Below are 22,014 nucleotides of genomic sequence, written 5' to 3'. Positions count from 1 at the left end.
CTGCTTATCCTGCATCATTTTCAAGATCAATTTGTCTTAAATTTACATCAAATGATGCCACATAAAAGTCATTTTGATGTGGTCAGTGTAACAAAAAAAAAGTATTCACCAATGTATGCCAGTAAAATCCATTTTGTAGTTTTGTGATTGTTGCCATTTCATACAGGGACACATTTTTGATGAGTATTTTTAATTTTTTTTTTAATTTGTACTTGTGCATCGGAGACCAGCTAGTAAGATAAGTGCACTGTGTCAAATGATTAATTTAAATGAAGTGAAAATTAACACATGTAAATAGATCCAGATGTTGTTGATTAATGTGTTCAGATGCTGGAAGACAAATCTAAATAAACAGTTTTTATCATGTAAAAACAAAGTTTAAGGTGGAACAAACCTTTTTTTTACTCAGTGTTTACTAATGTATTTTATTTTTCATTTCAATATCAGCATGTTTTGCTGGTATAATTCGACTTATTGACAGCAGCTGCAATCATATGAAAGAATAAAAAATAAAAAAGGGTGATTGCGACTTTTCATCTCACAATTCTGACATTTTCTTTTTTCAATTGCAGGATATAAAGTCAGAATTGCGGGATACATGCATGCAATTGCGAGAAAATGTCAGAATAGTGAGCTGACTTTTATTCTTGGGACTTTATAACTCACAATAGCAAGTTCATATCTCACAATTCTGACTTTATTTATTAGACATATTAGTTTATATCTTTACAATTGTGAGTTTAGGCTATATATCACAATTTGGACTTGCAATTCCGAAGAAAAAAAAAGTCAGAATTGTGAGATTAAAGGTCGTAATTACCTTTTTTCATTTTTTATTTTTTTTTCTGTGGTGGAAACAAGCCTCTATACAATCCTGACATGTTATTCATAGAGAGAGTTTACTCCACTAGCATATCCCAGACTTTATGAATCCCTGTTATTGTGTGATGCATTGAATTCTCGAAGACTCTGTGGGAAAAAAAAAAAAAAAAAAAATTGATGATTGAATAAAAATGTATATTTATATGGCTTCTGTTCAAATGCAAATATGGTATGAAAATGATAAATCTTACAAAGCAGTTTGATCAATAACGTCATCAAAGCCATCAACCAGATCAGTATACTCCTTCAGTTTCTTCGCGATCCAATGAATGGCTTGAATAAAGTTCCTTTATGATTCAAACAACAAAAAACAAAAAATAACTGAACTGATTTCAAAAAGATCAAACAAAGCTGAAATCATAAAGGGGAGTGAAGAGAATACATGTCTCAACATATTGAGATTTAAAGCAAAGTATTCATAAATAAATCATTGTTCCTAAAATAACACTTGATCTTTCTTGTTCCTCTTACTTTGGTGCTTCTTCAAGCTGTTTTCGGGTAAATGCTTCACTTTTCAACAGCTCATTAATGACAGCGCTCTTCACTTGATTCCATTCACTGTCAAATATAAGTTATACCATTTCTGACTGATTATTTGATTGCAAAAATCATACACAAGAACATGCTAAATTTCAGCCAACAGTGTTTCAGAACCAGGCAGTGTTTTAACCAGATTTCCAAGATTTTTTACAGGACATATGAAAAATAAAGAGGATAAAAGTCCATTTCTTACTTCACTGATTGCTGGAGTTCAGTTTTCGACAAAAAAATGCTGTATTGTTCAATGATGACAAAAAACTGCCAAATCTCGAGGAACCTTTTCCTAATTACGCTATAGCAAACAAAAGATTATGAGGAGGAATTTATTATATATGCATTACATAGAGAGCACAAAGCATTAGTCTTCTAGATAAATATATCAAGAACACCCAATTGTCTTTACTGTTGGTGATCATAAAACAAGATAATTCATTCACTGATGAATTGTTTTTTGTTTAGTTTTTTTACTTTGTCTTACCGCAAAGGTAGTAATAGTTGATTTACTCCGTTCTTGGTTTTCTCATGTTCAATAACTGTACTAAGAGAATCCAAAATGGCCATATAGAGGATCTCCAAAAAGCTCTCTCTGCAAGACAGAGAAAAACAAATAAAAAAATGTCTTACTATTTTAAGATTTACATATTAATTAAATATGATATAATTAAACATGAGAAAATGTTTCATGTCTTACCTGTCGGTACGTGATTCATTCTCATCATCTTCACTAAGAATAAGGGTTATGTGATCTACTCTCTGCAGAAACCTGTTGATCTCGGTAATCCCAAAGCCGACTTCAGAAAGTTTTTCACAAACAGGAAGAGAGTAAACAACAGCGCTTTTGCCAATAGCCCTGAACAAAATGGAGGGATCATCTTTGTTTTACCATTTGTCATTAATATCGCTTTAAATTCTCACAGATGTCTATGATGTTTACGTGTCATTCCTTTCTGAAACTACAGATGAACAACTTTTGAATCACAAACTGCTATTTCCTTAAGCTACTAACAAACAAAATCTAATGTATCAGATACATGGATACATATTCATTAATCATAAATCATGTTTAATTTCACACAGTAGGCTATAGATCACTTGCCAGTTAGACTGATTGAATCTGTCCGAACCAAGAGCTTCATTTCCACGACTGTAATATTCCAGGGCCAAGGCGTCAAAGAATTGATCAAAATTAAGTTTAATCCAACTAGAAAAGAAAATTGGAATCAGTTACAGTAAAAAGGCACCGTAAAAATAAAAAATCCAGCCCTTGATTCTGATTGGTGGAGCTACGTTCTATGTACATTACTCTACAAGGATACACATGACCTCATTACTTAATATTGACTAACATTTTATTTATTTAACATTAATATTTTTATGGACTAACCGTTTTATAAAATCAGTAAGCCCTGAGAAGCTGTGGTTTACAGTGAATTTAGATCTGAAAACCACAGTTGACTTATTTACAACAGCGCCATCTTTGATTTTTAATGGAAATGAAAGCTGGGCTGTGAGGGATAGGCCTACATCTCTTCAGTGGGTTGTACTGTTATTTAATGTGTTTTTGGATTGTTCTGCTGACAAAACACTGCAAAAATATCTTTCCAAGAAATTTCAGTAGATGAAAAAAACTCTAGATGAGCTCTGGAAAATTATAAGATCTGGGAGCTTTATACAATGGCTGCCATTGATAACACGGTAAGCCAATCCCTCACAGCCTCGCTTTCATATCGGTCATGGAGCTGCTCTGAAAAAGGTATATTGCTTTATTTAACAACATTCTGAATCACATTTGTCCAACTGTCCTGCAGAGCGTATCTCCAACCAGCTCCAAAACACATGGCTGGATGAGCTTGATTTGCTGGTTCTGGTGTGGTTAATTAAGGTTGGAGCAAAACGCTGATTAAATACAAAGGACCTTGGCACTCCAGGGGGGTTAAATGGACATGGTAATGGTTTTAAAAAGATATGTATATTTAAATCCTTTTGTGTTCGCTTGCAAAACTTTTGCTTCTCTCTCAACAGTATTGCATTCCTCCTAGTGACGGGAAGTTCGGATCATTTCACTGACTCTCTTGTTCGATCTTGTTCATCAGTGAACAAATATTTTTTCGACTCATTTCGTTCATTTAAGGGGCCTTAAATGTACAATAGAAGGATCATGATTGTTCAAGTGGTAGTAATCCTAATTATGAAATAGTTTTAGTTATCTGAAAGGATGAGAAATGCCACTGTATAACCATTAATTATGTAGTGATTTAAATTATATTTGTAATATTCAACATTTTGAGCATGTCTTCCTTACTTCAAAAGACCATGCCTTGAATCCGGGTCTAAAAGCACATGATACTTTTCACCTGCGTTTCTCAACTTAACCAGCTCTGCCCATTGCCTGTAACACACAAAATTAAGGCATTTTTTAAATGCTAATTTTACTTTATATTTATCAACCTGTCAATCAGTAGCATAGTCTTACTTCTTAGAATCCAAGTATTTTGCATGGGACGACGGACTTTCAGTGTGTTTCAAAACTTCATCCCAGTAAAAAACAATCAGTCCAGATGTGGTTCTAGGAAACACAGAAGAGAAAAATAGTTATTTAGAGATGTCATTGAGTACAAAATTGAAGTTTGGAATTAATATTAACAAAGGTTCTTACCTTAATGATATAAGGAAATCATTCTTCTCTTTTTGCCTTTCCAAAACTGAAATTTCAAAGGCTTTGTTTCTAATCTGATCCATAACCATCTGCACTCTTCGGAGGAGACAAGTGGTTAAAATTACACTTTATGAAATTTAATAATTTCTTGTCATGGGCTTATGTGTGCATATTAGCCCAACACTTAAGTTTGGAGGACAATAATATAAAATGCATCCATTTTATTGCATCATTAATCCATAGTTGCTATTTGCTTTAACAGCATGGCTTTAAAACATCTCTTACTCCTCATGAAGTTGGTTAAAATCTATTTTTCCGATGTCCACAACAGTATCCACTCCAGCTTTGAGCATGTTCACCAGCCGGGATCTCACCACCCTTTTAAATGTCAAAATACTGAATGTCACCTTTTAATATGCTACACTTAAAAACTACAAGTAAAATTATTTTGTAGTTCAATGCATGTTTTACTAACACTGTCAACACTGGATGCGAGCGGCGCAATGCAAAGCTCCAAATGACAATAGAAACCATTAAAATCAGTGGTGTTGTCTACACTGGATGTGGCGCAGCACAGCGCGACCTGACAAAACAAATTCCCAACAGTAAACTGATACCTCGTTCAATTTATGTCATACTCCATGCACCCACAATATTTCTCACAGGAATGACAAATGGATTTGTAACGGAAACTTTTTCGAGATGCGACACATCAACGGTTGCGTCCGGTGTTGACACGATGTAATCATCACAGAATCTCATGAAGCCCCTAATGTGATGGGGAAAAAAATTGAGATGGGAGGAAAAAATGTGTCAATGCTTCAGCGTTCCCTCGCAAAAGTTTTGTGTTCCCCCGAAAAACTTAGTGTTCGCTCACAAAAACTTAGTGTTCCCTCGCAAAAGATTTGCATTCCCTGAGAAACTTTGCGTTCCCTCAAGAAACTTTTGCGTTATCCCATAAGAAACTTTTGCTTTCACTCGCAAAAGTTTTGCGTTTAATGCGTCACCCAGAGAAACTCAGTATTCGCTCACAAAACCTTTGCGTTCCCCCAAGAAACTTTGCTTTCGCTCGCAAAACCTTTGTATTCCTTCGCAACACTTTTGCGTTCCCCCAACAAACTTTGTATTCCCTTGCAAAACCTTTGCGTTCCCTCACAAAAGTTTTGCGTTCCCCCTAGAAACTTTGCTTTCGCTCGTAAAACTTTTGCGTTCCCCCAAGAAATGTTGCTTTTGCTCGCAAAACTTTTGCATTCCCCCAAGAAACTTTGTCTTCGCTCGCAAAACTGTTGCATTCCCTTGCAAAAGCTTTGCGTTTCCCCGAGAAAATGTTTGCTTCTTCAAGACACGTTGCTTTCGCTCACAAAACCTCTGGAAGAGAACGCAAAAGCATTGACATCATTTTTCCTCCCATCTCATAGGTTTTCCTTCACCATGTCCCTTTAGGGGTTCCGTAGAATCTGCACATAACTTATTGCTGATAATATTTTAAATACAACATTAAACAAGTTTAAATTAAATTCTAGAGAGGTCCTACGCCTTGGCCAGAAGGAAACTGAAGAACTCCATGGGTTTACTGTAGATTGGAGGGGCTCCTGGAAGATAGTATGAAGATGACTCCACTTCTCTGTTATAAACAAGTCAGATGAATAAATCAAGTTATGAGCAAAACAAAAGGTATATGGTGTGGATGGTGGATTTGTAAGGCCAGTGCACAATCACATCTTGGACAAGCACTTTGACAAAGGAACACTGGATCTTGTGTTCTCCACTCTCAATGAACACATGCTTACTTCCAGATCTCCACCATCGTCTCGTTTTTAAAGATCTGGCGGTAAATGTTGAAATACCTGTAGAGCACATAGGTATTATATGGGTTTCAGGGAACTTGTCAGAAGTAAACAAGATCTTTCAGTGTTTTAAGAATGTGTAAAGATGATAAAGCTCTTACGGAAAGAACATTTTGTCAAAGATCTCCTTGATCGTTGCCCCAAAGGTAGCAGCAGCCGTGAACGGAAATAATCTCCTGTGAAATAAAGAACAGGCAATATAATTTTTTTTTTTTAATCACCAAAAGTCCTACATAAAAAAAAATAAGACAAATTTGTTCTTTATCTAATCATTTTGACCAGTTCTAACTATAACCATGAGATTCTAAAAATCATTCTAACTCATTCTAATTGTTCTAAGTGAATAGCAGAGTGAGTCCACACCACAACTATAACAATAGCGGAAACAGAGGAAAGATATCTGTCTAAATTATTCTTATTTTGTCTTCTGGAATCAGAGTTTAAACAACAATTAATATTCAGGGACATTATCGATTTAACTGCACTGACATTATCGGCGGAGAACAAAATTTGAACTGAATTGAGCTGGATAATGACACTAATCGAGCTAAATAATGAAACCATTATCTTCCATAGAGATGTTTATAGCTGAATTAAAATGGTTTCATATCTTGTGCAACATTTGACTCGGTTATTGAATTGACTTGAGGAGAACAACACTTATTTTCTGAAGATCTGCTTTGCAGCTGCAATTGAATTGGTTTCATAATTGATTAACTTTACGTCAACGCTCTTATTTTCCTGTTTATTAAAACGTAAAGTTGCTTTGAGACGATCTTTAAAGTGCTGTATATAAATAACCGTGACTTAAATAAATGTGAGACTTGTAAATATCGTCTGAAGCTTCTTAAGGGCAGTACTAAACAAAGCAAAAAAAGATCTTTAAACAAAACACAAACAATTCACACCAATCATTCTGTTCAAAAGTTTACACCCCTGTGCTTTTTGAACATCAATGAACGCTTGCACCTTTTGTAATAGCTACGGTACGTTCGAGTCCTTAGTGTGAAAAGATGGATCCCAAAATCATACAGTTACTGTTGGAAGGGGTTCAAATATACAGAAATGCAGGAAAAAACAAAGAAGGTGCAGGACCTTTTCAGTAGAACAGGCAGTTTCACTGCTCAGGACAAAGGACCCATTAACATCTATCATGAAACATCCAGGTAACAACAGAATCATGCTAACTTTTCAACTGGTTCTTTTGAGATTGTAGGCTTATTCATGACTTGTGCTTAGATTAAACATAACATTACTATCATTACACAGTATTTGAGAGCGTTGGACAGACTTACTGTATTACATCTGACTCATACTGGCTCCCGCTAGCACTCTCTTGTTTTGAAAGCTCTTTTAATTTTTTTACCCAACTTTGGACAGCGATCCTGTAAAAACAGAAAAAGGTTATGATCAGGAAACTGTTGAACCTACATATCAGTAGCAGACAATTTAAGGTACATTATCCACTGCTGGTCTTACCTAGATTTCCTGAACTGATCATCTCTCACTATTTTCTCTGTAACTTTTCTGACTTTCTCCAGGAAGTCTAAAAAGACTACAGTCCCAGAGTTGAGGATTTGATCTCTTAAGTTTTGAGATGATAGGTTAGCACTCTGCACACCTTCAAAACAAAGACAGAATCATTAAAAACTACAGAGAAACCGGGGGGAGAAAGAATAACTACCACAAAAGGCAATGCCAACAGTTGTCAATATACCCAGAACATTATTGTTAGAGCCATCACATAAATGCTACTTTTGTCTATTAAAGTTTAAAGGTTGATTTTAATTGTTCGACCACAATAAGAGGGAAAACAACATACCGTTGCAGCAGAGAAATGCAGTTAAACTTACAACCACCAAAACCTTAATCATGTTTCCGTCTTATGCTAAAAGAGAGAAAAAAGATCTAAGTAGGCTACTAAACATGCCAGAAAGGAACGAAAACCAATGGATGTGTACTTTGTACTGAATATTATTGTCGACAGAAGAGACAAATACTTACTTTTTGATCTGCGAGTCTAAATATCCTTCACTGTCTGACTCTTGGCTTATATAATGCGTCATTACATGGTCAACCGTCAACAGCCGAGCAAATGTGTGTACTTGTCAGCAACCGAGCAGGGCAAAAGGGTAGCTAGATGGGTGTAAATAAACATTTATCTGTTAATATTTCAGTGTTTTGTCCATCTTACTGTCGGTGTCATTTCAGGTTACATTTCCAAATTGAAAAAAATAAATACATGTATAAGGGTGAAATCCTTATTAATAATGTACATGGAACTAAATTGTACAGTATAGAGATTAGTTTAGCATGAAAAAGATGTTTTATTCAGTGGTATTTTAGAATCAATGACATACTATGATAGCTTTTTAATATTTGTATGTTTATGTCATTATTAGTAAGCACACTGACGAAGGTAGTTGTTGTTTTTTAAAATTAGTTTTTAAAAAAGAATGTCTGTAGTTTTATATTTAAAAGTTTTAGTTTATTCAATATGTTTTAATTATTGTGGTACTTCAACTAAACAAAAATAAGAATGGTCTTGGCAACCAGCTGATTTTTTTTAAAGGGTTTATTTAAATTTTTTGTGGTTTTAGTTATAGTTAATAATGAATCTGGTTATGCCATCTGTTATATTATTAAGAGAAATAAACTGAACCATTGGAAAATGGCATGTCAAAATGGAAATATAAAATCAGATTGAGTGATTCTGGTCAATCATACTGGTTTATGATAAATGATAAATAATAAAAAATAATTGAAATGTAAATGTAATTAAATGAAATTACTATTATCGATATAAATTAAATAACTAATATTTATTATTATGAATTCTAATAAATATTTCAACTTTATAATTTAATACTTTTTGACTTTCCCCCTTCCAAATTTAAACTGACCTTGCCCACAAATCCACCATTACTAAATAAAAAATCGTAAAACATTTCAGATGAAAGTCGAAATAAATAGTTAATAAATCCAAATTAACTATTTGCAAGATTTTGAATGGGTCAAATCCAGTTAAAGTTCATTAAAGGCAGAACAGAAGCCATTTTTTTATTTAGTATAACATGCTGTAATACAGTAAACATGATCAATTTTGTTTTCATGCCAACTTAAAATATTTAGAACAAAAAAAATTAAAGAATGTACTTTGTTCAAATATCTTTATCTTTATTACGTACAGAACATCATAAATAAAATAAAAAGTGCTTAGAAAAATTGAACAGATTTAGAAATTCTTGTATACAACTATACACAAAGTTTCACTTTGAGTTGGATCACGTTCAGTGATGGAATCAAGCCTCAGTCTTCATTTTTAATAAGCACACTTTAGATTATTATTAGCAAAGATTATTAAGGGCAAAACTGGTGAAATAGTTAAGTAAAGGGTATTCGTTTGAGGTCACAATTTTTAATTGTTAAATCAAAGCAATCATCTGCCTCATCTAGTCCAGGACTTTCCAGGGGTGCTTCCCAATATCCCTCCTCCTTGCTCCTCCGTCCTCCATCCTATGACCCGGAAACCGATCGAGCTCAGCCATCTTGAAGGACATCTCAATTCTCTAATTACACCGCGAGGAGTCGAGGATTGAGGAGTGAGGAGGCTTCCAGAGGAGTCATGAGCGAGGATACACAGGTGGATCCTTTGCGGAAGTGTTTTATTGACTAAACGTGACGCAATTCTCCTCCCCCTTCACATCTCTCACAATAATCTTAATTTATAGTTTATCTCTGCAGTTTATATAAACCACATATTTCAACAGGGTATCTTGCTTTATTATTATATATTATGAATTTCTTAAATAACCAAACTACTACAACATAAGGGCAGATCCTTTGAGCGCAGCTGATGACGCTGTGAAGTGACGCTCGAGTGATCAAGTATTCCAATGTAGGCCTATAAAAAAAGCTTTTCCTCGATTCTTTCCTTGCAGTCTTCCCTCGCATCCTACAGGTGGTGTAGCTGAGACGTGAGGAAAGGAAACGAGGATGCACAAATAAGAAATGAGAAGCACCCCAGGGGCCTGTACCATGAAGCCGGATTAGGTGGCTAGCCAGCTATGTTTCAGCTTAGTTTCCGCCAACCCTGGGTTTTAGGTACTATGAAAGTAGCTCGGCTTTAATCGGTGTTCGTTGCCATGGTATCTTACGCTGCACGGCTAACCTGCTCCGGGGCAGGTTATGTTCTGGATTCAAGATCTCAGACCGAAGTTTGACCAATCAGCTGAGAGCAAAGAAACATTATAGGTGACGTAACTTATTCCAAGTGTCTGTTGCAATGACTTCACCTTTTCTTCCAAATCCGGTGGACATCTCAGCGCAAATTGTTTGACGAGCACTTCGTAGAGAAATAGTTTTTAGCCAGACAAAATCCCCTTGCCTTAACTGATAGTTACTTGTATGAAAGATACAGATTTTCCGCGGAAGGAATGTCTTATCTTTGCGAACTTCTTGAGCCGCACATAAAGAATTTAACACGTCGAATTCATGCACTTACTGTACCGCAAATTGTATTGCGTTGCATTTTTTTTTTTTTTTTTTTTTTGCAAGTGGTACATTCTTGCATGGTGGGTGACGCACAGAAGCTAGGGGAAAACATAAGTTTGTCGAACCATTCGCAAGGTGGTCCTCGCTCGTCAGGAGTACATGAAAAGTTTAATTAATAATGTTCCCCGGACATTTATCGACCATGTCCATAAAAGAGGGCTTTTATAAAATTGCCGGTAAGATATATTGATAGGGTGACATCACATGAACACTTTTTTTTTTCTCAAAAAGCAAATTTCACAAATGTACTATACAATATAATACATGTTAAGAATTATTTTGAATCTTTTTTATTATTCTTCTGATAATCTTATGATAGGATTCCCAAGTCATTGCAACATGTATGCAGTCTATTGCTCCAATCTCCACTGCTCTAGGGGAACATGAGGCAGATTATGTTAATAGGAAGTCCTATCACAGCCTTAATGTTCAGGTAGGGATGATGTGAATATGTGAGATGATTATTTTCTGTGAGATGAATCTTTAAATTAATAGTAACTTTAACAGATATAACAATGATCTACTAAACATTTCATCTGCAGATGACTTGTGGTCATGAACATATGATCAAGTTTGGATGCCAAATGGCCTGGCTCCAGTGCTTGTCTTACAAATTTTCCATGAGTCTGTGTTGTGTCAGCGCTTTGAGGAAAGCAAGTTAAATTTGGTACAGTACAAAACACTGTTCATTTAAACCGAGATAGAAAAACCTACACAATAACCCCCTATCATGACCCTCAGATAGGGCCACAGCATTGCTTCAATGTGCCCCTCAGTAAAACCAGAGTGAAGATCGAGATGACCTTTGGCATCCTAAAGGCACATTTCAACTGTGTTCGGCGCTTCAGAGTCACCAGAGCGGGCATCACAGATAGTGGCTGTATGTGCCACACCAGTAGAAAGGAGCGAGAAACACCACAAAACCAGCTTCTCCCCGATGAAACTGACCCGATCACACTTGACCACCCAGCTGGTGCAGATGTAGATGCAATCACCATACAATATTACACTTAATAAAAGCACATTGAAACTGCAGATATGTCTCAAACTGTTTTATTGGTTTTGTGGGATGGGAGGGAGAAAGAAAGAGAGCAAGAGAAAGTTGCATTAATAAATATTCATACTAAAGTGTTACTTGGTTAAATAAGTTATACTATATATACTAATATAGCCTATATATATATATATATATATATATATATATATATATATATATATATATATATATATATATATATATATATATACACTATATAACTATATACATACTGAGATCAGTTTTATCCAGCTGTTTGATTTTGTTTGGAGCCTCCTCAGCTCACAGTCAGCTCCTTTAGTGTGCAGTCTAGTTCAAGACTCCTTTTGTACAGGGCCCTGACTGAGTCGGTTTCCACCTGAAACATAATTCCACCACAAACATGATCATTACAAGTTTTCTGGAGGCTCATCAAAATCACAAAAAGTTCCTTGACTTCCTACAAACACAGGACTGACTGTAATTTATGTCAAGGGTTTTAAATCCTTACACATTTCTTCTGAAGCCCATTGAGGTAGAGGCCTCAGTTTCTGGGTCAGGTTGTGAAAAATCCTACAAAAGAGATGTGCAAGGGCCAGTCCCTTTTTTATGCCACACATTCAAATGTTTGCCATAATAAAAAGCCCAGTGCATTCACATCAGCAACTGTCTGAGAACACACAGACAGAGTGTCTTCATCATTTGCTTCACCCTAATAAATAAAAGTAGGCCAATGTAAAGCATAACTGTTGTAAAGCAGGTTATGTTTGGTGTTCTGTCTGCTGCATACTGACCTCTGTGTGGGAGACTGTGTGTGTGTGTGTGTGTGTGTGTATGTGTGTTAGCTTCAACAGGGACACTGCATTTCCCTGCAGAACATACAGTCAGCCATATTTAAAACTTTAAAAAAAAAGTAGTAATGTATTGCACACGTACCCAGTGTTACTTGCTTAGAGGAGCCAGCACCAGGGTCAGATTGTACAGCACCTGTAATCCCATCCATAATCGGCCGTCCCTTATTGCCTACTCAGAGCCAACTCCTCCGCCAGTGTATTCTGGTTTTCTGAATTTAATTCTTTATTTCTGTTTGCTGCAAACAAGTGTGATAAAATGTTCACAAAGGTAATAAAAGGTTGTGGTAAATACTCTTTGAATTAACTCCTTGAAATAACCACTTTGAATTATATTTTTATATTTTGTCTTTATCTGCTGCCAAGAACATTTGGAGTTGGGGTTGCATCTAAAAATCTAAAAATCAATGAATATTAATCTTTCTTAGTACATACATGCACATTTTTTATATATTATAAAAATAATCTATAGGCTATATTACACATATAGGCATACATATATACATACATAATTTTACATAAATATAGAACGTATTTTAACTTACACATTAACCATCAGCAATCTTTCTCCAACAGTCTTCTCTTGCTTTGGCAGCAGAGACTGTATTGTTTCGAGGTTGAAATACATATTTAAATTAATCGTAATTATGAATGATTATATCTTGCTCCTCCGCGGAAAAATATATCGCTCTCGCTCTACCCGCGATTGGTTGTTCAGTGTCGACGTCACTCTTTTATGTGCACGCGCGCGTGGAGTAATCATAGCTTAAGGATCAAAGCCTGAGTTGACAAAGAAAGTTGATGAGCTGCATCATGGTACCAATAAAGCCTGATTGCATCGGTTTGGTTTTGTCAACTCAAAACTAATCCTGTAACCCCGAGTTTGTTAAGCTACCTTCATGGTACAGGCCCCAGGTTGTTGAATGTTGGGGGTAGGAAATATAGCTCATACGAGGTAACCAATCAAGACGTGGTGGTCTAAAAACGCTACACACTGGCCAATCAATATGGTGTATCCTTCATCTCCATACCCTCAAGCACCTGTAATGAGTGTCTTCCTTCAAAAATAGCCACCCATAACAAAAAATCCCCTCACAAACTCATGTCCACACATGTGCCAGAGTAAACCACAGTGACTTTAGTTCAGGAAGCGTCGGCAGCACAGGTGTTGTGCCGAATTTCGACTCCCTGCCAGAATCTGCCTCCCCTTCGCGTTCTTCGTCACTCCACGGCGGTCTTTTTTTTATGTTTTTCGCCGGTAGTTTCCACATGTGTAATTCCTGTCAGTAACTCTGGATTAAGTGTTTTCTTTTCTTTTCCTTTTTTTTCTCTTTATTAATGGTTGTTTTTTTAAAGGTGCTGTATGTAGCTTTTTTACCAAAACGAATCCTTTTTTTATTGCCTGTATGTGAAGGGGTTGTAATCTCACATTAAAATTATCCACTTTGCGGGTTTTGCTATTACCTCTGTCTGAAAGCAAGTATTCTTATTTTTATGTGAAGGTCCCGGGTCGGATTTACCGCCAGTGACGTCACCTGCATGCGCGCTCCCGAGCCTCTCGCCTCGTCTAGCCTACTGACTTTGCACTCAACAGCGACGACACTGCAACTTATGACATGGACTTATGACTTATGCAACTTATGACATGTCTGACAACACTAAGAAACGACCTGCGCCCAGCAAAACACCGACTCCAACACAAACTCCACATATTGATCAAAAACAAAGTTTTTTCTGCTGAAGCTCGTAAGGCCAGACGTGAATCGGATGAACTTCGGGTAAAAAACACGGATCAACATCGGCAGGGCATTTGAATCATGGAGAAACCTTATCTACAAACCTAGAATGTACATTTCTTGAAGAAAATGTGAAGTAGTGCTTGCAGTGGCAAAATTCGGCACGGTTGATAGGGTTCCATACTTATCATGGTGGAGCATTAGTTCAACGTCAAGCTGATAAAAGTAGCCTATTATTGTAACGTTGCAGTGGGAGTTTCCAGCATGTTGTGGGATGCTTTGTGTGTTGCGTCTCAGTCTGGCCGGTACACACAGTGCTCGCTCATAAATTCAAGCACGCGTAAGAGCACGCGCTTGTAAACGTATTGGTTGCAATCTGAAACATCACCGCTAGAGGCCGCTGAAAACTACATACAGCTCCTTTAATGTCGAAATGAAAAAACGTAGCAAATATGTAAAAGCTTTGTCCCTTTTACGGATTACCAATATATAACCATATGCATGTACAGTGACACAAAATCACTATAATTTTTAATCCAACCTTTTAAACAAGTTTTACAATGGGGGAAATTATCAATGAACATTGGATGGACAAAAAAAATAGTGCAGTACTGAGCTATTTAAATTGATGATGGGTCATTCATGAGAGAAAAATGCATTCATCAAGATGGGCATGTGACACACCGCCACATCAAAAAGAAAAGGACCGCACTTCCTGGAGCTTTTATCCTAAAATTAAGTATTAGGGAATTGGCCAAGTGTACTGATTAAAAGATTTTTACTTCACCATTAATGTGCTGACCACATTCACAACTCACTGATGGAAGTCAGTTACACAGTAAATACTATATTTTTTAGATTTACATATGACAGTATGTAGTATGTGGTTATTTCTATTAAGAACTAATGATCTATCATGAACTGCACACGGTTTCTCAATGCCAGTGTATCAGCTGTAATCTCAAGCTTGCATCAGCTGACTCAGCTGATCCACGTCTCTTCAGGGATACAACGCCTATCACAGAATCCATAAGGTCCTTCGAAATTATCAGAAGTTATTGCATTTCTCAGGAGCTAATGACCCTCCTCCATCCCCAGCTCCTCCTCTCATCCAGTCAGCATTTGGTCTTCTGATTCACATTTGAATCAGACTAATTTCTCAAATGGTGTGTACTCTGAAGGTGTCAGGGGAGCCCCAGGCCAGAACTATAACAGAGTAGTGGTCTAAATCATCATAGACCAGAGTGTCGGGCTTTAGAATGATATATACCACACATAGGCCCTCATTTATCATTCTTGAGTAGAAACGGGCGTATATGTTGGCGTAAGATTATGCTTACACTCCTCTCACCGCCTGATTTATTAAGCTGTGCGTACCTTTGAAATCCAGGTGTACGCAATACCTTCCCTTGATAAATGCCGCGGCTGAAAACGATCGTCATTAGAATAACACGCCCCTATATATTCAAGTCTCCACTTCTCCCACGCCCTCATTTTACGCCATGGACACACGGAAGACGGAAAAGAAGAGAAACTTGGATGAGCAAATGACCTATCACAATGCATTATTTTACAGCACTTTGAAACAATTAGCATTTAATTTTGTATATCACGTCACATGTATTGGGGTGTACAATAGTGATGATGATGTGATGTGGAGTACCATTCATTCACATTAATAATTGCATGACAATTTGTAATATTCTTATAATAATTTCATAATATTATGATTTTTATTATTAATGACGCTTATTGTTATTTAGAAGAAGAATGTCGTTATTATTATTATTTGTATTATTATTATTATTTAAAAGAAGAAGAATGTCATTTTTATTATTTTGTCAGTCCGAATTATTTTTTGGTCATTGAAAGCCTTTCATTACTGAACCCAGTCCATGCGCACCTGCCGGGCATAACCCTGGCCTAACTATCGTTTCAAAGAATAGTACAACGGCGAGCGCATCGAGTATAAACCACGCCTCGTCGTTTGGGGAGGTGCGCGCGCAGTCTGCGGGGACTCGCGCTGCGGAGCCAGGCGAAAACTAGGAGGGGTCTGGGTCATACATGGGCCTGGGTCGGAAGAGCCAGGGCCTCTAGAAGGAGAGAACTCATGCCTGCAGGGCGGGAACCTCTAGGTTATAGAATCTTGCAAATTTGGACAGAGCGGTCCAGCCGGCCACCACACAAATGTCTTCAATGGGGACTCCACTGGACCATGCCCAAGAGGAAGCCATACCTCTTGTTGAGTGGGCTCTTACACCTATGGGGCACGGAAGACCCATAGAAGTGTAGGCCAGAGAGATGGCATCCACTATCCATCTTGAGAGTGTGAGTTTCGCGACCGGCAGCTCTTTGGTGCGGCCCCCGAAACAGATAAAGAGCTGTTCTGACTGTCTGAAAGAGGCAGAATGCTCCAGATATATTCTCAGGGCTCTGACAGGGCAGAGCGTGTGAGCGTCACTATCTTCTTCCGATATGGGAAGAGCCGATAGGGAAATAACCTGGGCTCTGAACGGAGTTGAGCTAGTGCTAACAGCAGAGCGGTTTTAAGAGAGAAGGATTTCAGATCAGCCGACTGGAGTGGCTCGAAGGGAGGTCCCTTAAGACCCTGTAGAACCAAGTATAGGTCCCAGGCCGGCACCGAAGGTGGCCAAGGCGGGTTAAGTCTCCTGGCTCCTTTAAGGAAGCGAATGATCAGGTCGCTTTTACCCAAAGAGGAGCCAGCCACCGCCCGGTAAGTGAAAAGCAGCGATAGCTGCCACATACACTTTGAGCGTGGATGGAGAGCGCCCTGTGTCCAACAGCTCCTGAAGAAATATAAGTACCCTCAGAAATTCACAGTTTTACGGGTCACGCATAAAGGAGGAGGCTGGGCCATTCATGGGCCAGTGCATCCCTGCTCTTTGAAAAGAAGATTGGGCAGTGAGAGTTGTCTTCTGAGACGAAGACTTTCCACAACAAAAGAACTGTACGGAGGTGGAGAGACCATTCCTCTGGGAGAACGTTGCCCCGAGATAGCATGTCTGCACCTATGTTCATCGTGCCCGGCACGTGAGCCGCCCTGAGTGAGCGCAGGTTGGCGTGAGCCCATAACAGCAGCTTTAGAGGAAACCTTTAACAGGTTTAGAGACCTGAGACCGCCCTGGCGATTTATGTAGGACACCACCGCCATGTTGTCCGTACGGACCAAGACGTGGTGTCCCTCCAGATGTGGGAGGAATAGGGCTGTGAACCTTTGGGTAGACAGCCAATCGATTCGATTCATGATTCAGAGGTTTTTGATTCGATTCAAAAACGATTTTTGCAAATCAGAACAATTCAATTCGATTAACAACGAAATTTGATTCGATTCGATTATTAACGATTCTATTCTGTAAATTTTAGTATACATCTGTATCTGAGCAAATAAAATCAATTTTTGGGAAATTCATGACCATTCAATAGATTTTAATAACTTGATTCAGGACTTCAGTTCAATAGCTTAACTTCTTAGGATTCAAAATACAAGTAAACCAAGAAAAATAATACTACTTCTACATATTCAATGCACCATGAGTGCTTTTATTGTAAACATTGCACACATTTCCTGAACATTTAGGAAATACAGCAAAGTGTGTAAATACAGTAAAGTGCAGAAATGCAACAGGCCAAGTCCAACGGGCAGTAACACCACACAGAGTGCGATTAAAATATGGTGGTGAGTGTCGTAAGACAGATATGAACAAACACATGGCTATGATATGACTTGCTTTTTTCTAACCCCATCTACTTGAGATTTTTTTTCAAAAATATTAATTGACCAACACAATCTGGCCGTAAACTGCTTCTCTGAAAAGACACTCTCTCTGAGGCCACACTGGTAGCAGGAATGCAAAGACAACTTCTTGCCAGATTTGCAAGGATTGGTAGCTCTGTCCCATGGGACTTCCACCAGTCCAGTGCATTTTCAGTCAGTGGCAGAGAAACCATGGATCTGTATTTGAATACCTCGTCTCTGCTGATCACGCTAGCTGACTTTGATAGGTCTCTGGCACCTGTTGAAAGATGTTGCGGAAGAGCAAATCCATCCATCCTTTCATTTTTTTTGCAGGACGCATCTCATCTGAAAAAGAAAATGAATTAGATTGATGGAAACACATGATGAAAAAGTTGTTTGTTTACATCTCATTTCTTGTCCTTAAATACATTTTGAATTACAAATGCATCCCAAACTTTTATGCTACAGTATGCCTACCCTTTAAATTGAAACAGATTACTTATTATTAACAAGTTATTAAAATAAATACCTTCTTCAGCTGTGTCTGGTGGTTTCTCTTCAACTGCATCCTCCTGCTGTTCCACCTGAATCTGTAACTAAATGAAATATAAATACGAACGCCAGCCAAGTCAATAATTTCACTAAAACAAGCCAACTATTTCGGACCATCATATTACAATCTTACAGTATAATCCTTAATACAGTCTAGTTAATTAGCCAGCATTTGGTTCATGAAAATAAGGGAAGTTGCAAATATACACTGTTTGTGGCATCAACAGTAAGTTTAGTGAAGACAAATTCTCTTTCTTCGTTTTCTAGAAAGGGTAGCCCTTTGAAGCGGGGGTCCAATGCAGATGCTAACAACAAAAAAATTATAATAATAAAATACTATTAGTTGTTACCAAGTCAAAATGAAAACTTTGAACGTGCTATTAAAAGTGTTGATATAAGTAACAATTTGGTCTTAATAATAAATAATTCAAAGATTGTTGTGCATTTGCAATACTTTTGCTTTTGACAATAAGAGAGACATCTTATTTGATTATTTGACCTTATTTGACATCTTAGAGACAGACATTTGAACTGGCTGTAACTATCAGCTCTGCAATATATAAATATCCAAACTATAGTGAAACACTATAGTTAGCAAGGTAACTTAGATCAGCAGTTTAAGACATTAAATTCGTAAGCACATAACACAAGTAACACTTCTCTAACACATAAAACTAATATCTAACACAAACACACACACATTCATACGAGTTGCAGCAAGAAAGAGAGTGAGGAAAGAATAAGTTTTAAGAGTGAGATGATGAAATCCCAAGTTTCTATATGCACTTATAAGACATGACCTGGAACGAACCATCAATCATTAATTAACCCTTATATCGTTTCTTAGACAGGTTATTACATTTATATCAATACACCAGTTCAGTTTAAAAATGTTCAGATGAAAGTCAAAATAAATAGTTAATAAATCCAAATGAACTACTTGCAAGATTTTGAATGGGTCAAATCAAGTTAAAGTTCATTAAAGGCAGAACGGAAGCCATTTTTTATTTAGCATAACATGCTGTAATACAGTAAACATGATCAATTTTGCTTTCATGCCATCTTAAAATATTTAGAACAAAAAAACAATTTAAGAACGTACTTTGTTCAAATATCTTTATCTTTATTACGTACAGAACATCATAAATAAAAAAAAAGTGCGTAGAAAAATTGAACAGATTTAGAAATTCTTGTATACAACTATACACAAAGTTTCACTTTGAGTTGGATCACGTTCAGTGATGGAATCAAGCCTCAGTCTTCATTTTTAATAAGCACACTTCAATTCTGTACAAAAGCACGAGGGAAGAGGGATCCGGGAATTCTCTGGAAAAACAAACAAATGAAACAAACAACCCCTACAGTCACGTTGCATAAAATCAAAGCTATTTCGGGATTATCCCAGCATAATTGTTACTAATGTTTGCACTGTAACTTCACTAGCGGTCACTGGTTTACTGAGCTACTGAGGTAGTCAAATAAAATGGAAATGAGAGTCGGCCTAAACGCGCTGCATGAGGAAAGGAACAAACACATGGCTATTAGAAGCAAGTCGGCTGTTTCAAGCTAAACCCGCCATTCGGGAGTATGGGTTTGTATATTTCTGTTAATACTTGTGCATGTTTTGATCAGGATGGGAGTTTTTTGAACATTTAACACTGCACAAGTCATCCTAATATGGAGAATATTACAATAGAGCCATCCAAAGACTGACCTTAAGTTATAAAAGCACATAAAAACAGTGGGTTCTTAAAATCAATGTGTCAAAAATTGGGCTTTGGGTGAAGTCTTATGAAGAAAGGTAATCTGTACATGACCCAGAATGCTGCAAAACTGTCTGTACATGCATTTAGAGCAAAGGTACTCTATCTCTACCAGTCAAGGGAATTAGTTTTTTTTAAAAGCATGTTCTAAGTGATGCATTCATTTGCACCCATGTAAAAAAAAAACACACTGTGAAATATACAGGCTCCTGTTTACAGACTGTTGTGTGGCAAGATTGTTCATAGTTCACCAAAATGTACATCTGTTCAGGAGAATATGTACAGTGCCAACATTTCTGGGAGGAGGGAGGGAGGGGGGAGCAAAGATTATTAAGGTGCTATTGAGGACGACCCATCATAGGAACTCCTCTGATTCAGTAGCAAAAATAATCACACCCTTTGAAACTTCAGGGTATCTTCCACTATGAAAACCTCTGTACATTAGTTCTGACAGCTAAAGGATTCTTCCAGAAAAGATCTACTGTATTACCAGTGGCAAGATTTGAAAGGCATGCTGGGGAAAACTGGTGAAATAGTTAAGTAAAGGGTATTCGTTTGAGGTCACAATTTTTAATTGTTAAATCAAAGCAATCATCTGCCTCATCCAGTCCAGGACTTCCCAGGTTGTTGAATGTTGGGGGTAGGAAATATAGCTCATACGAGGTAACCAATCAAGATGTGAGTGGTGGTCTAAAAACGCTACACACTGGCCAATCAATATCAATATGGTGTATCCTTCATCTCCATACCCTCAAGCACCTGTAATGAGTGTCTTCCTTCAAAAATAGCCAGCCATACCAAAAAATCCCCTCACAAACTTCCTATTTCCACCCATGTGCCAGATTAAACCACGGTGACTTCAGTTCAGGAAGCGTCGGCAGCGCCGGGCCCCGCAATTACAGTGCAATTTGTTGTTTGCATCTTCAATGGGGAACTTGTAGTCGTAGGTGAGCTCCTCTCCACGGTAAATCTTCCGCAGGGCGAAAATAACGATGTGCTTCTGGCTCTCCACGTTGATGACTCTCGAATAACAGTTCGGGTCGCAAGAGTGATTGATAAACCGTGCCGCGTTTCCATGCATGGTGGCATCCACCACATCGAAGTCGTCAATGCGAAACATGTAGCAGCCGATGCCCTTTGAGGAGACAGAGGGAGGAATTAGACGGTAGACTGTTAGGAAAGAAAGCCTGGCGAAAACTGCAAAAGGATAAATTGACGTTTTTAAATCACATTTACCTTGCCGTCATAGTATTTCTCCCTTTTGTCTGTGAGAACTGAGCGGATGACATTCCCAGCATACTCGATCACCATCTCCCCAGCCTCAATGTTCCTCTTGCAGAAAAGACCACGACCATGTATAGCAGATCTATCATGGAGACAAGGAAAACGTGGTTACTTTTCATCTGGTGTTAATTACGTTAACAAAATCTATGACGGAAAATGTTCGCCGACGTCCTTTTTTCCATGACTAAAACGAGACGACAGCAACGCCATTAAACAATAACTGTGAATGTCAACATGCAGTATCGTTGACGAAAAGAGACGACACTAAAAAGTTTTTACAAAAGTCACGATTTTAAAGCCCCCTATTAGAGCCTTTCTCTTAAAAGGTTACATTTTCTAACTGGTGTTTTACTTAATCTTCTCAGTCTGGCAACCGAGGGCACGGTAGTCTTTCTACACTGAGAATAAAGTGCGATCTTCATTGAGATATTGTGCTTAAATTAAATGAAAAAACTAAATTTCTCAAATGACCACAATCATTGTGATTATAATTTTGAGCAAAATAACCAGGATTATCAATTTAATGACGAAACAAAGTTTTCATTGACTTAAACTAGACTAAAGTGCCAAGACATTT

General features: G+C 37.5%; 2 protein-coding genes and 1 long non-coding RNA gene across 5 annotated transcripts in view; all 3 read right to left on the bottom strand.

The window, feature by feature from the left end:
- Positions 1-186: 186 nt before the first annotated feature.
- On the bottom strand, positions 187-8,061 carry LOC311093738 (uncharacterized protein). The gene is made up of 18 exons (XM_084131337.1): positions 7,930-8,061; positions 7,748-7,813; positions 7,405-7,546; positions 7,221-7,310; positions 6,027-6,101; positions 5,869-5,925; positions 5,613-5,702; positions 4,364-4,456; positions 4,079-4,174; positions 3,896-3,988; positions 3,725-3,811; positions 2,519-2,623; positions 2,114-2,272; positions 1,901-2,008; positions 1,616-1,714; positions 1,354-1,440; positions 1,074-1,169; positions 187-969 (listed from the first exon to the last, which is right to left on the bottom strand). The coding sequence occupies exons 2-18, from the start codon at positions 7,797-7,799 to the stop codon at positions 900-902; spliced, it is 1,599 nt and encodes a 532-aa protein (XP_083987463.1). The 5' UTR covers positions 7,800-7,813; positions 7,930-8,061; the 3' UTR covers positions 187-899.
- A 3,350-nt stretch (positions 8,062-11,411) lies between these two features.
- On the bottom strand, positions 11,412-12,589 carry LOC311094291. Its single transcript, XR_014608630.1, has 4 exons — positions 12,431-12,589; positions 12,006-12,067; positions 11,749-11,873; positions 11,412-11,527 (listed from the first exon to the last, which is right to left on the bottom strand). It is a non-coding gene; the product is annotated as an uncharacterized lncRNA (long non-coding RNA).
- A 6,903-nt stretch (positions 12,590-19,492) lies between these two features.
- kmt2ba (lysine (K)-specific methyltransferase 2Ba) overlaps positions 19,493-22,014 on the bottom strand; it is a 31,310-nt gene continuing 28,788 nt past the window's right edge. For all 3 annotated transcript variants that reach the window (XM_084130549.1, XM_084130550.1, XM_084130551.1), the window contains exons 36-37: positions 21,390-21,519; positions 19,493-21,288 (exon numbers count right to left, since the gene is read on the bottom strand). In XM_084130549.1, coding sequence (XP_083986675.1) covers positions 21,013-21,288; positions 21,390-21,519 — 406 coding nt within the window. In that variant the 3' untranslated portion in view covers positions 19,493-21,012. The remainder of the gene's footprint in view (positions 21,289-21,389; positions 21,520-22,014) is intronic.

The sequence above is a fragment of the Abramis brama genome, assembly GCF_963993115.1.
Source record: "Abramis brama genome assembly, chromosome: 12".
Taxonomy (NCBI): Eukaryota; Metazoa; Chordata; class Actinopteri; order Cypriniformes; family Leuciscidae; genus Abramis; species Abramis brama.
This window is presented reverse-complemented; position numbering and strand designations above follow the sequence as displayed.

Bases quoted from the DNA above. Each gene is read 5' to 3' on its own strand.
- LOC311093738 (XM_084131337.1), bottom strand. From the start codon at position 7,799: ATGATTAAGGTTTTGGTGGTTGTAAGTTTAACTGCATTTCTCTGCTGC. The intron at 6,102-7,220 runs GTAAGTCTGTCC...TTTATTTCACAG, and splicing joins TATGAGTCAGATGTAATACA to GAGATTATTTCCGTTCACGG. The intron at 4,457-5,612 runs GTAGGACCTCTC...GACATTTAAAAG, and splicing joins AGTTTCCTTCTGGCCAAGGC to GGTGGTGAGATCCCGGCTGG.